At 48.4% G+C, this 14,332-nt stretch overlaps 1 protein-coding gene across 1 annotated transcript in view; it reads left to right on the top strand.

Moving 5' to 3' along the window:
• GALNT18 (polypeptide N-acetylgalactosaminyltransferase 18) overlaps positions 1–14,332 on the top strand; it is a 316,828-nt gene that overhangs the window by 262,622 nt on the left and 39,874 nt on the right. The window contains exons 8-9 of the mRNA XM_045557525.1: positions 5,534–5,671; positions 11,177–11,272. Coding sequence (XP_045413481.1) covers positions 5,534–5,671; positions 11,177–11,272 — 234 coding nt within the window. The remainder of the gene's footprint in view (positions 1–5,533; positions 5,672–11,176; positions 11,273–14,332) is intronic.

Genomic DNA, 14,332 nt, shown 5'->3' with positions numbered 1-14,332 from the left:
GCCTTTGTCAAGCCAACAAGGGCCTCCCCACAGCCTAATTTAATAGACATTTTAAAGTGTTTCAGCTATAGGATTCCATGCTTTCCCTGAAACTGTGGTCCCTTGGCTCCGTGATCCCACACCCCAGATTCTCCTCTCTCTCTCGTTGTCCTGACTCCCGTGGGTCCCTCTTACCTCCAGTGGGTGCTCACGTGCTCCCTGGGATCCATCTTTGGCCTACTGCTCTCATTATACACCATCTTTCCAGGTGATCTCATCACCCTTGGGTCTGACTGCCACCCATACATCACCTTCCTAATTAATATCTCCAGCCCTGACTTCTGCCTTTACTTTCAGACTGAATCTCCAACTGCCAGCTGGCCCTCTCCTCCTGGTGTCCCCACAGGCACTCAGACTGAATCTGACCAACACATTTGCCCCCAGATCTGCTCCTGTTCTCACTCTCTGTCTCCGTTCATGGTGCCACCATCTGCCCGGACACATGAGCTGGAAACTGAGCATCGGCCCCTCGGGCTTTCTCTCTATCAGTCCCCACCCCCACTGCGAGCCCTCCTTCCCACCCCTGCCTCCTCTCATGTCAGTGTGAAGCCCTTCTCTTCCTCTGCAACAGCCTCCAACTGGTTTCCCTGGCCCAAGTCTTGTCCCCTTCAAACCTGTTACCCAAAGTTATCTTCAAAAAACTCGCAGCAACTATGCTATTGCCCTGCTTAAAATCTTTAAATGACTCTCTACTGTGTATAAAATCAAGTACAGAGCCATGTCTGACATGGCATCTCGGGTGCCCGTGCTCCCTCCTCTGCCTACATCTCCAGCCACTCTTTGTTTTGGAGTCTACACAGACTACACGGACTATGGGAACCTCCCATAACTGTCCACACCACGCTGTTTCTCACATCTGTGTGGTTGCTAATTCTGTTCTCTCTGCTTGGAATTCCTTACCCTCTTCCTCTTCCCCAACACCCACCCCTACCAAATCCTTCCCATCCTTTGAGACTCTCTCTCCAGAAAGCCAGCTCCGGCTGGGGAAAGCACCCTCCCTCTCACACAGGTCTGTGGCATTGCTTGACCAGCCTGTGGCAAAATGTTCTGTTGTCTGAAAGTCTCTCTTTCCCGTAGACCAGTGGCTCTCCAATCTGGCTGAACCTCAAAGTCACTTGCTCTCTACCTCCAGAGACTATGACTTAATTGGTGTGGAAGGGGCCCCTGGAGTCTGTTTTTTTAGAAAGCTCTTTAGGGGATTCTAATGTCCATCCAGGGGTGAGAACCACTGCAATAGACCATGAGCTCCCCGAGAACAGACTGTGCTGTTCATGTGTGTGTCACCATCCCCAGCACAAGGCTGGGCACATGGAGAGAGCTCAGGGAAACATCTCTGATGCATATCAATGAGCCAATCTGCTGGCAGGGTGTGTGATCCATTTCTTCCTTGGGCAGTGGCTCCTAAAAGCAGGTCTTCAGACCAACTGCATCAGAATCACCTGGAGAACTTTTAACAATTACTGAGCTGATCTGGGTCTCATCCCCAGAGATTCTGATGGGTAGGTCTGTAGCAGTACCAGCATCTGCGAAAAGCTCTCCAGATGATGGTTCAGGGTACCCAGGTTTGGGTGATACTAATTTAGTTAATCCTGCTCATCTCTCCAAACTCACCTCAAGCATCGCCTACTCCAAGAAGCCTTCTTTGACTGCTCCCCTGTTCCCTTGCCCACCGTCCACAACATAATGTGGATTAGGGCCCTTCCTCTATCCTCCCTAACACTTTCTATTTCCTCCCATGCTTCACACTGTGTGTAGAGAGCCTGTTTACTTGTCTGAATCTTCCAGACTCTCCTTTTGGGCAAAGACTGAGACTTATTCCTGTTGGTATACACAGTGTTTGGGGCGGCGTCTGCCACATAATAAATAGGCACTTGGTAAAGATGAGTTGAAAAAGAAAAAAGAGGGAGGAAGTGTGGACACTCCATGCTCTCCATGGTTTCCCTGGGAGGTTTCCCAGCTGCCCCTGACATGGTGGCGTCCCAGTACCTTCTGGTCAACCACAAGCACATCTGTTCCCAACATACTTAACCTTTCGTCTGCAGCGTCCCACCTGCAAATGTAGAGCTGGAGCCCTTCAGCCCTGCCCAGGCAGCTGCCTTGAGGATTAAGTAAGTTAATATACGCAAAGGCTTTGATCAGTGCTTGGCACATAGGAGGAGGCACTAGAAAAGTGTTAACTCTTGTTGATGCGATCGTTTATGCCCCGTGCATTCTTTCTGCGTATTTAAAATGCCCTTACTGGGCAGACATCCTCTGCTCGTTGCTGGCTGTGCTGAGTCCCCCTCTGGGCTGTGCACCGAGCAGAAGTGGCCCTCTCACCTGCTCCCTCGCCACCTTCAGTCCCCAGCTTTTCAAAGGGCAAAGGAGCCTCCAGCTCTTGCATCCTGCTGCTGTAATAGAAAATCAGTTTATTTATCAATAAACAGAAAGTTGGCCTTCAGCAAAGCATTTTCATAAGCAGGTTCAGGAACTCTAGACCACCCCCTGCTGCTCTTGCCCAAAAACAGGCTGGATTCCGGGGACGGCTCGCCACGGTGCTTCAGTGGTGCCCTTCTTCAGGTTTGGCTGCGAGGTGTGACTTCGTGGCTGAAATACTGGGCATCTTTTTATGTGGCTAAGTTTATTTGTTTCCTACGACTGCTATAACACATTACCATGCACTTGGTGGCTTAAATCAACAGAAATTTATCCTCTCACAGTTCTGGAAGCCAGAAGTCTACATGCAAGGTGCCAGCAGAGCTGTGCTCACTCCTACGTCTCAAGGGGGAATCCTTCCTTGCCTCCACCAGCTCCAGGTGGCTCCCGCGTTTCTTGGCTTGTAGATGCATCACTCCAACCTGTGCTTCCGTCTCCACATGGCCTTCCTCTCCCTGAGCCTCTGTGTGTCCAAATCTCCTCCTCCTTTCTCTTATAAAGATCCTAGCCGTTAGATTTAGGGCTCACCCTACATCCAGGATGATTTCATCTTGAGATCCTGAACTAATTATATCTGCGAAGACACTATTTCCAAATAAAGTCACATTCAGAGGTTCCAGGTAGACAAGAATTTTGGAGAAGGACACTAATCAACCTACGACCCTAAGTATTTGGCAAGAAAGGAAGATGCGTTTATTGTTTTCTAATAATAAGGGCCACGGGAACCTTTTCTGAGAAGGTTTCCTTATTACTTAATGTATGCTTCCTGCTCTAAAGGAAGGTTTGATGCAATTTACAGTAAACACACAGTGCAGACATGCTGAATTTTTAAAACAGAAAGGCAAAAGTCAATTAATAAACAGGAAGGGGAGGTAGATTTGATATCCAGCAATCTAAGTTAAACAAAGGGCTGGTTCTTGTGCTTCCTAGCAGCTAAGTAGAGATGGCCACCTGATGGGCTATATTGATACAGCTCTCACCTTTTGTTAGATTGTAAGGCGAGAGACGAACTTTGCCCTGATCCTGAGTGCAGAAAGAAAGTTTTCCCGTGGGAACCCAGAATTTTAGGAAAACGTGGAGCCCTTCCTGAGACAGGTTCTTTTAGTAGCTCTCTATAAAAGCTGAGACACAGTGTTAAGTTGTAGTCATTTAAAGGCAATTATGACATGAAGGGACAAAGAAGAAATGGGTCCAAGGAAACAGTTTTGTGATACACGGATAAAGTACAGAGAAGCATAAAGGGTTAATACTTAACAGATTCCTTGGGTTTGGGGTTGGGAGGTGGGTTATATCTACAGCCAGTTCCTGTGTTCATAATTTCCTAAATGTTTTTTCAACTCATCTCATCAATGTAGTTCAGCCTTGGTGCTAGGCCTGGGGGCACAGAGATAAGTCTGATGGAAGTTTCCTGGCCCTCAGTGGCCAGAGTCCAGCAGAGAAAGGATCCAATGGCAGTTACTGGGAGGGCTCAGGGCAGGAGGCAGGTCGCAGAGAAATCATAGATGAGGGCATTAAGAAGTCCTCAGAGGGTGGATCCTGGCTGAAATTGGTCCCCAGGAGTCTCAAACTTTAAGTTTTAGGCAGTAGTAGTTTAAATTTTTATATTACCTGAACTTTCATGGGCAAAAATGAATTTATCTGTTTCATACCTAAATTTTGCTTTTATTCAAGTCCTCATTGATGTCAAGAATTTGTTGTGTTCATGTCCAGATAAATGCAGCCATTTTGTGGTTTTTCTCAGACATTTTAGACTTAAACTCTGTCAATTTCATAGTCTACCCCACCTCAGTAACTTGATCCCTGGGGGTGCTGCTAGAACCAGGATGTTCGCACAAGGAGCACACGGCCCACAGTGTCATGGGAGAGAGCACCACCTCTCCATCTTCCTCTACCTCCACTCTGGTCTAGTGTCTTATGAGATACCACATGCCCCATCTGGTCCCTGGCTCCATCCCTGCCATGGTGTCATCTTCTGAGATGTCACCAGGTCTCCATCTGATCCCCAGGTGCTGGACCCCTCAGCATCCTCTGCTGTGGCATCAACTTTTTCGCAGCCAATCCTGTGTCCTGTTCAGCAGCTGGTGTGCAGGCTGAGGAGTTCTTAGAGCTCTCCAACTCTGCTCTGGGACTGCAGGAAATGTGGGGGCTTCTCTCTCCCTCTCGCTGGGGGACACATTCATGTCTCCATTTCTGCTCCATGGCTGCTGCATCACGGTGCACCTGGGAAATGAGGGCCATAAGCACTCTCTACGCTAAGACCCCAAAGCTTAAAGAGGGAATCTGCTCCTCCCCACAAGGACTTGGTCTTAGGAGGCATAAGGGTGGGATCTTGCAAATGCATATGGTAAGGTCAAAAATGCAAACTCTAGAGCCAGGTTAATTGGGTTCAGATCTCAGCTCCATCATCTATTAGCTGTGGGGCTTTGGGCAAGTCACCAAAGAGACTACTGAACCTCTCTTCATCTCAACTTCTCATCTGTAAAGGAGGATTGTGTAGTGCTACCTTGTAAGATTAAATGGGACAATATATTATACAGACATATACATGTAAGTAAACAAATATAATTATATATGCCTGTCTCATTCAGAACAGAGTCTAGCACATTGGAAGTGTTACACAAGCCTTAGCAGTTAGGATTCTTAGGGATGGTATTAGAATTAGCATTATTCCATCTTCGACTCTTTTCCCTTCCCTCTCCCTCTCACCCCACAGCTTAGAATCTCTCATCTTGCCTCTCGAGATAGGGAAAAGCCTTATTCAGACTGGATTCTTCCCATTTCTTTCACCTACACCCAGACTATAGCTTTTCTGGGTTAATCTAAGGATTTGGCATCTTTATTTTCAATGATCTTGGATGACAATGGCCATCAATGCTGGTCTCATGTTTCAGAGTCCAAATGATGACAGTTACGGGGCCAGGGTACATGTGGGGAAATGCAGGAGTTACTGTCCCACATGGTCCCTTCCCCAGACAGTCTCCAGGAATCTTGGCTGGGGGCGCTGGGTCACCCTGAGGGAGTCTGGGGAGAAACTGCAATCTGGTGGTGGCTGCATCTCTGCCTCTGCCTCCCTGTGCAGGACTCAGGAGTGGACATCGGGGACATCACTGCGAGGAAGGCTCTGAGGAAGCAGCTGCAGTGCAAGACCTTCCGGTGGTACCTGGTCAGCGTGTACCCGGAGATGAGGATGTACTCGGACATCATTGCCTACGGGGTGGTGAGGAGCCAGCCTCTTTGGGGTTTCATTCAAGAACAGACAAAAGCAAGAATTAGAAAGAGGCATAGCAAGGAAGGGGAAGGAGTGAAAGAGTCGCTCGGCCACCTGCGGGGTGACCTGTGGCAGGCCTGGGGACCGGGTGCTGGTGTCTGGACCTGCGAGCCAGCCTTGGCTTTCCCAGGCAGAACCCTCCGGTTCCGAGAGAGACACTTGTCTCTCCTTCATAGTCCCACACTATTCAGCTCTGGCTCCAAACCTACGTATTCCACGTAACATAACACATAATGAAGCAGTTAGCTTAAGACTGTAAGCTGGCCCTGCCCTTCTCCTAGCGGGGGGCCCGCGGTTCTGACAGCCGCCTGTGCCTCCCTCCAAGGGCCTATGCTGTCCGCTCGAACACAGAGCCTCCCCAAAAGCAGCTGTGGGAAACGGTACCATCTTGAGTGTGCTGTATTTTGCTGTACTTCTAGTACCACTCACTGACGGGCACAGAGCAGTTGCCCTGATGGGAGGTGGCAGGATGGAGGGACCAGAGCGTAGGGTTTGGAGTCAGACAGACCTGGTTCAAATCTTGACCAGGCCACTTCGCAGGCAAGTGTCCAAATCTGTGGGCCTCAGTTTCTTGGTCTGTTAAATGGGATAAATTAATACTGTCCTCACAGGGTAGAAGAAAGTCTAAGATATGTAAATATATTTTCTGTCTAAGGTTAAAATACTTTGAATATGATAAACTCTCCTATTCTCTCAATACCAGGACCATTAAGGTGAAATGCCACAAGGCATTTTAAATGATACCTGATTGATTTTGGGCTGTCTTGCCTGGTTTTTGTTGACTTCCAGTCCTAGCACATAAAGTTTTTCTGCGACAGGGAGGCCCTCAAGACTGCTCTGTAGGGTTACTTATATTATCTCCATGTTACAGATGAGGAAACAGAGAAGCAAAAAAGTGACGTGCACATATTCGCACAGATAATCAACAGTGAAACTAGTCTAAAACACCAGCTTTTGAAGCCACTCTGGTCTCTCACTTTCAAGAGTGTCCCCTCAGACCTTTTTTGATGTCCCAGGACAACACTTGAAGGAAGAACAAAGGCCTCTTCCTATGATGAGCTGTGGTCAGAGCTGAGTTCAGACCTGCCCCAGTAGGGACCATAGTGGGCAGAGCACTTGCCCAGGAGCGGGAGGAGTCCTTGCTGAGACATTGGCGTCATGGGCCTCCCAACACTTACATCCCAGGAAGCAGACAGTGCTGGGATCCCAGAACCCCGAGGGTCTTTGTTGTCCAGAGGCCAGCCTGTGGCAGAGAGTCTTATCCTCCCAGGAGAGTCCCCATGACATGGTTGACATGTCCCAAGAGAACCACCCAGTGGCCTCCTGCCTCTGCACATCTCAGGCTGGTGCAATTCAATGTAGAAGACACCTCAGCGGTGCTGCTCAGGTAGTCCCCGAGTCTACAGATCCTGTCGTCACCATGGAAACACTGCACTGTAAGGTCCCCGTCTATCCCGTCTACCTCCCCAGAAACCTCCCTGAGGACACAGCTGCTACCGATGCCCCCACACTTGGCCCCACAGCAAGCCGTGTGTGCTGCTCAGCCATTGTTGGACCCCATCCTAAAAGGATAGTTATGCTACTGTGGCTCCAGGGAAAGTATTGGCCCCAAAGCTCTGTGAGCCCAGGCCAGCTTCTAGACTGATGTTCTCAGCCAGCTGTCAGCTGTAGCCAAACTCACACAGAGGCAGGGGAAGCAATGACAGTGGAGGTGTGCACGTGTGGCCTTTGCAATTCTGGGTCTTGGCCAAAGGCGTTCTCATCCTCCAAGAAAAAGTCTCATCTTACATACAGGTGCAGCAGGTTTATAATGTAGCCACTCCATGCCACTCCCAGAAACATTTGGCTTGTCAAATAGTAAGCGGTATGTAGAGGGTTTTGATCTGGATCTGTCTGAGTCCGTGGCTTAGGCTGTTTTCACTCTCACGCTGAAGCCATCCACTCATCCCCCTAGGGCTGGCGGAGGTCTCTGACCCCCTGCACGACCCCTAGCCACTGCCAGGGCCCAGCCAGCCTCCCCGCCCTCCCCACTCCTCCACAGGCTGGGCTCCTACGTGAGCAGAGACGTGCTCGCCAGTCAAGGGGCATAATGAGCTCTTAATGGGGGCACCAGGGTGAAGGTGGGCAAGGCAGGATGCAGCCACGGGAGCAGGAGGATCTGCTGGGTCTGAGTCATTCTTCCTGGTAATCATTTTTATTCTAAAATGAAGACACCAGATGTCTTTTCACGGGCAGAGTTTCCTTTTTCTTTTTCTATTCCAACTCACGCCCAAACTACATTGCTCAGGTGAAATAACTTCTGGGATTCTCAGTGGGGCCAGTATCCAGCCTAGAGCCCAGGTCGTTAATCCACTACTGGGTCCCATTAGTGAGACCTGCAGGCACAAGGACCTGTGGGCTCCACTGTGTGGCATGGGTGTCCCCTGGATCATTGAGCTCTATGTCTGGGGGACGGGGTGGCTTTGAATTAATCCCAGCTCTGGTGCTGAGCGTAGAGATGAAGGAGCTTCTGGAAACAGACGTACCTGGCTTCTGAACGTCACTTTGCCACTTAGTGGCCGTGCGCCCTTGACAATGTGCAAAACCTTAATGGTCATAGTAATGCCATGTCATGGGGCATCTTTTACAGTCTCAGGATTGCAGCCATTTGCATGATGGAAAGAGCTTGGATTTTGGAGTCAGACGCCAGCTCTACTACTTGTCTGACTCAGGTGCTGTTCATCTGGGAATGCCATTCATTTCTAAGTTTTCTCCACGCACTCACTCGACGAGCATTGACAGTCTACTATGTCCCCTGGCCTGTAGTCTACCAAGTCCCCTGGCCCATATTCTACTATGTCCCCTGGCCCATAGTCTACTATGTCCCCTGGCCCATGTGATATACAGTGAGAGAAACAGAGACCCTGTCTTCTGACTAACCGCGGAGACAGGCAAGTGAAGAGGCAACAAGAACATAATGTGCTAAGTGCCACCGTGAGAGAAATGGGATGCTGGAGGAGTGTGGAGCAGTGGTCCCCGCCCGGCTGGGGTCAGGAAGGATTCCAGAGTGGCAGGTGAGCTGAGAACAAAGGAAGAGGAAGACTTAGCCCGGCAAAGGGAAGGCCAAAGCAGAGGGCAGCATGGGGCAGCGTGCGCACAGCGGGGACAGCATTACAGAGAAAAAGGAGAGCAGAGCTTGTCACTAACCACAGTTTCTTCCCCTTTAAAAGAGATAATATTACCAGCCTGGCTGGTTGTTTTGAGAATTAGGTGAGATACACATGGAAAGTCCATCACATGGTAGCTGGTACATGGATGTATTTGTAAAAGCTGGTTTCCCTGAATGGCTTTCAGGAAGGTTATAGCAGAAATAACAGCAGCTAACAATTATTGCACATTTGTTATTCACCAGGCCCTATGCTGAGCACTTGTAGATATTGTTTCACTTAATCCTCAGAACAGCCCTGTGAGGTAAGCACTGTTATTATTCCCATTTTAGAGAGAAGAAAGCAGTTGGGAAGGAGTTATGCTGCTTTGTCCAAGACACGCAGCTGGAGCCAGGCTTCCGCCCTAGCCTGTGTCTCCCAGCCGCTCCGATAGACCACCTGCTTCAGGGGGCAGGGATGACGCAGAGCCAGGGAGGACTTTATCAAAAGACACCCACTCCCTCTCCCGGGGGCTGGCTGTGAGAACCCAGGGGGAAGCCAAGCCTAGCATCAGGGCTTTGTGGGCCTTTCTCTTTGCAACAGCAGTTAACAGGTTTCACTACTGGGTTACAGTGCTTGGCTTTGGATGTGACACCCACCTCTCTGTGGGCTACAGGACAAGAGCAGAGTGTGTTTACACATGCTCTTCCCACAAAGGCAAGCCAAGCAGTGGATTTATAACAGAGGATTTGCCGCATACATGCTACTGGGGAGTTAGCCCATGTTCATAGGGTATTTCTTCAGAATCTCTAAACTTTAAGTTTGGGATTAAGCTGCTATCACTCAGTAAAGGAAAGAAAGCTTAAGAGAAAATAATTTGACTCTGTTCCTTGTCCCCTGTTAAAAACAGGGTATACACAGAGCACACGTGGGCCTCTGGTGATCTGTCCATTTCATGCCCCTTAGTTGGGTTCATTCCACTCCTTCCACGAGCCATCAGGACTACGAAAGCCTAACTGCTGCCTGTGTCTGGCCTCCCCCCAAAGAGATGGCCCACCTGGGGCCCCCTGCCCTTATCTTTCCTGGATTCTGATCTCCAGTCCCCTGTTCTAAACAGAATGCTTTGATTTCTAAGAGGAGAAACCCAGTTAAGCTAGCTCGAATTAAGGTGAGAGTGGGGTGAAGGTACCACAAACTCTCTTGCGGGACAGGAACTGAGGTACAGGTGGACACGGGCACTCCCGCTGGGAGGCCACTAAAGCCCCAGCAGGGACAGGATGGTCTCTCGTGTCTCTAATTCTATCTGCCTTGGGCATTGTGCATCCTCAATGGCACTCAGCTTTCTCTGCCTGCACAGGGCCCAACAGATCCCCCACGCCAGTCAGGCTAAATGACCTTACAGCTCTTGTTGCCGCCATCCACTGACGAGTCTCTGGGTCCCATTTGGGTTCCAAGGCAGGATAAGAAAATGATGAGATGATCAAATTCCAGAGCAAGAAAGGGAGGAGAGAGAGGGAGAGAAAGGCAATGATCATTAATGCATTCTAGACTGTGGATTGGGGCCCACCAGGGTCTACTCAGCTGTGGCTGGTGAACAGGGCCCTGTGAACTTTAGACTGCCCTTTCGGGGGCTGGGAGTGGGCTTTAGCAAGAAGGGGATATTGAATACTGGCCTCTTACCCAGGCATGCTCTGTGGATTGCCAAGATTGTGGGTCCGTGCACCTACAGGTGAGGGTAAGAGATACCCTCACTTTTCTCCTGCTCCCACCCCGGCCCCATCTTCTCTTATTCTCCCACCAGACCTCCCCCTTTGGATCCCCTTCAGCAAGATGGGCCACCGTAGGGCCTGGCCAAGCCACTGCTGGATCTGTAGGAGGCAAAGAAGGCCTGGTTCCAGAGGACCTCCCAGGCCTGAAAACAGCTAACATGTTGCCCATTTCCCCCATGCTCAAGAGCAAAGACTTCTCTCAGGGACCCTTGAAGGCCACTGTGCCACCCCTGGGCAAGTGGAGAGGGTGAAGAACCAGCACCATCTTGTGTGTGCACATGCGCATGCATCTCTTATTTTTACCCAGACTGTCTCAGCTCCCCAAACCCAGCTCACTGTTTAACAAGATGTAAATGTGTCTCCTTCAAAGGAGGCCCATCTCCTCTTAGCACCTTTATGTAAGGCAAAAGCTGGTGCTTGTTGGTTCTGTAGTGTTCAAGGGGCTGATTTATGGAAATGGAATCTGTCTCATTGGAATTCTTGTTTCTCCGGAGTTAATGCAGTTGCCTTCTCTGTTCCTCTTTTATTTTTGGTGTGGCCGCCTCTCCTCTGGCATTCAGCTGCAGAATTCCCTGAAGACAGATTTGTGTCTTGATCAGGGGCCAGATACAGAGAATGTTCCCATCGTGTACATCTGCCATGGGATGACGCCCCAGGTGAGTCCCCTAAGAGATGCCTGTGCCAGGAGCATGCATGTGAGTGCTTGGCATGGGGAAGAGTATCTAAACTCTGTCCTGGTGCTCTGGGACCAGGGGTCTCTGGGGCTTTTCCGTACAAAGTATCCTCATGAGCAGGTAGTCACACCTACCTTGCCTGGAAGGAGGCTGGGGAGTGGGTGCTAGGATTCCAGGATCCTCTGGGATGGGGATGAAGAAAGGGGGTAAATTTCTAAAGAGAAACACCTGCTTATTTTAGGTAAACTTTACCCTGTTTTGGGTAAACAGGACATCACAGTCCTGTTTCTGGCAGCCAAGCCATTCCCTAGCAGGAGGGAGCCCAAGGGTTCCCCCAAGCTCCTCGAGATATCAGAGTCCCTTTATATGCCCTGGTATGGTCTTCAGGTCTGTCCTTCAGCAGATCATAACTGGGGCCAAAATCTGTAGCCATGGGACTCCTTTCCTGCTCTTCTGGTCTTCTCCTAGTGGAGAATGAAGGGCAGCTACCAGGAAAATAAGTTATTCTTGAAAATTCTCCATTCATAATCTAGGCTTCAGATACCCAAAGAGGATGCCAAGACACATGCAAAAGAAATGGGTTATTCAACAAAGTACAATAGACAACTATTGATCAAGAATGCCATAGACTGACCTGTCCTGAATTGATAACATTCCCAGAGTTTACTTAACTCTAGAAGTGAACAATGATTACAAAAAGATATTTTAGTATATAAGATATATATATGTGTGCAATTGCAACTCTGTTTTTGAAAGAGCTGTTATCTGCCAAAACGCACAACTGAAGGATACCATGATGTGTGTTACCCTATGTGTGAACGATGAGACTTCCAGGGGATTATCTGTTGTGATCTCTACCATCCCGTCCTTTTTGTGGGCTGAGTTGCTCTGACATCACTGGCTGGTCAATTGCAGACCCGCAGATCATGCTGTCTCCACACCACCCAGTGAGGCAAATCATTCTTCATTGTTACAATGGTGCAGCATTTTTAAGGGGTAACTATTTATGAAAACTTTTTATTGAAGTATAGCACATATACAGAAATAGACTTATAAGTGTACAGCTTAATGAATGAACACACCCATGTCACCAACTCAGGAAGAAAAGTATTGCTGTCTGATTTTGAATTTTACATAAATAGGATCATATGGTATGTATTTTCTCATGTTGGTTTCTTTCGTCATATTTCAGAAATATATCCTTGCTATTATATGTAGCTGTAATTTTTTATTACTATGTAGTATTCCATTTTATGAATATACCATAATTCACTCTCTATTCTACTATTGATGGACACTTGGACTATTGCCAGTTTGAAAATATCATGAATTCTGCTGCAATGAGCATCTTGCTCATGTCTTCTGGTGCACATATGTATTCATTTCTTTTTGATTTATACGTACGAGTAGAATTGCTGGGTCATATGTTCACTTTTAGTAGATACTACCTGTATTAGTCTGCTCAGGCTGACAAAACAAAATATCCCAGGCTGGGTGCCTTAAACTACAGAAACTTGTTTTCTCACAGTTCTGGGGGTTGGGAAGTCAAGATCAAGGTCTGGCCAATTCAGTTTCTGGTAAGAGCTCTCTTCCTGGCTTGGAGATGGCCACCTTCCTGGGTGTCCTCATGTGGGGGACGGGGAGACAGCATGCACGAATGAGTCCTCTAGTATCTGTTTCTTATAAGGACAGTAATCCTATTTGGATCAGGGATCTACCCTTATGACCTCACTTAACCTTACCTTGAAGACTTGGAAAATTCTCAGCCTATCTACATTGCAAAAAAATGTGAAAGCTTGTTCTGAAGAGGACACTAAGGGTGTGACTCATGGAGTTAGTCAGCCATCCCAACAGAAGCCAGGAATAAAGATGAGATTTCACCAGTAGAGGCACTGCCAGTTTGAACTAAAGGGGAAGAGAAGGTGGGGCAGAATGAAGGAAAGTTGTTGGCCTTGGTTTCTATAGGAGCAGGTAGGCCATGGAGCTATTTAGCTGCGAATGTGCACTCTTCCTCAAGAAAAGGGGAGAATGATGCTGAAGGCATTTCAGGGGTCATCAGAGCTGCCACTCCCACCACAGGTGCAGGGGGTAGGGCTACCCCACAGAGCCATGCAGTGACACTGCCACCCCAGTGGGCCTGGAGGGCAGAGCACTGAGCCAAAAGAATTTTCTCAAGACTTAAGATCTAACGGAACTTGCCTTGCTAAGGTTTTGGACTTGCTTGGGACTCATCACTCTCCCTACATTCCAATTTCCCTTTTTGGAATGAGAATGGCTATTCTATGCCTATCCCACAGTTGGATTTGGAAGCATATAACTTGCCTAATTACACAGGCTCACATTTGGAAAGGAATTTTGCTTTGGGATGAATTGTACTTTGAGTCTCACCCATACCTGATTTAGATGATATTTAGGTGAGACTTCGTACTTTAGAGTCATTGCTGGAATGAGTGAAAACCTTTGGGAATGTTGAGATGGAATGAATGTATTTTGCATGCCATAAGGACGTGCATTTTGGGGAGCCAGGGGCAGAATGTTATGAACTGAACTGTGCCCCTCCTCCAATTCATATGTTGAAACCCTGACCCTAGTAGTATTTGGAGCAAGGAGGTAATTAGGGTTAAGTGAGGTCACAGGGTGGAGCCCCGATCTGATAGTGTCCTTATAAGAATAGACACCAGAGAGAGTGCTTGCTCTGCCATGCGAAAGACAGGGTGATAAAGCAGCCACTAAGCCGCAAGCAGGCCCTCAGGAGAAACCAGATTGGCCACCACCTTGATCTTGGACTTCCCAGCCTCCAGAACTGTGAGAAAATAAATTCCTTTTATTTATGCCACCCACACTATGGTATTTTGTTGACAGCCTGAGCCAAATAATACACTACCAAACAGATTTCCAAAGTTGTATCAATTTTTACACCCACCAGCTTTATATTAGAGTTCTAGTTGGTCTACATCCTTGCCAACATTTGGTATCATCTGTATTTTAAATTATAGCCATTGTAGTGGGTGTATAGTGCTAACACACTGTGGTTTTAATTTG

The sequence above is a fragment of the Lemur catta genome, chromosome 7 (genome assembly GCF_020740605.2).
Source record: "Lemur catta isolate mLemCat1 chromosome 7, mLemCat1.pri, whole genome shotgun sequence".
NCBI lineage: Eukaryota > Metazoa > Chordata > Mammalia > Primates > Lemuridae > Lemur > Lemur catta.
Note: the sequence above shows the minus strand (reverse complement) of the source record. Positions and strands in the feature narration are given on the sequence as shown.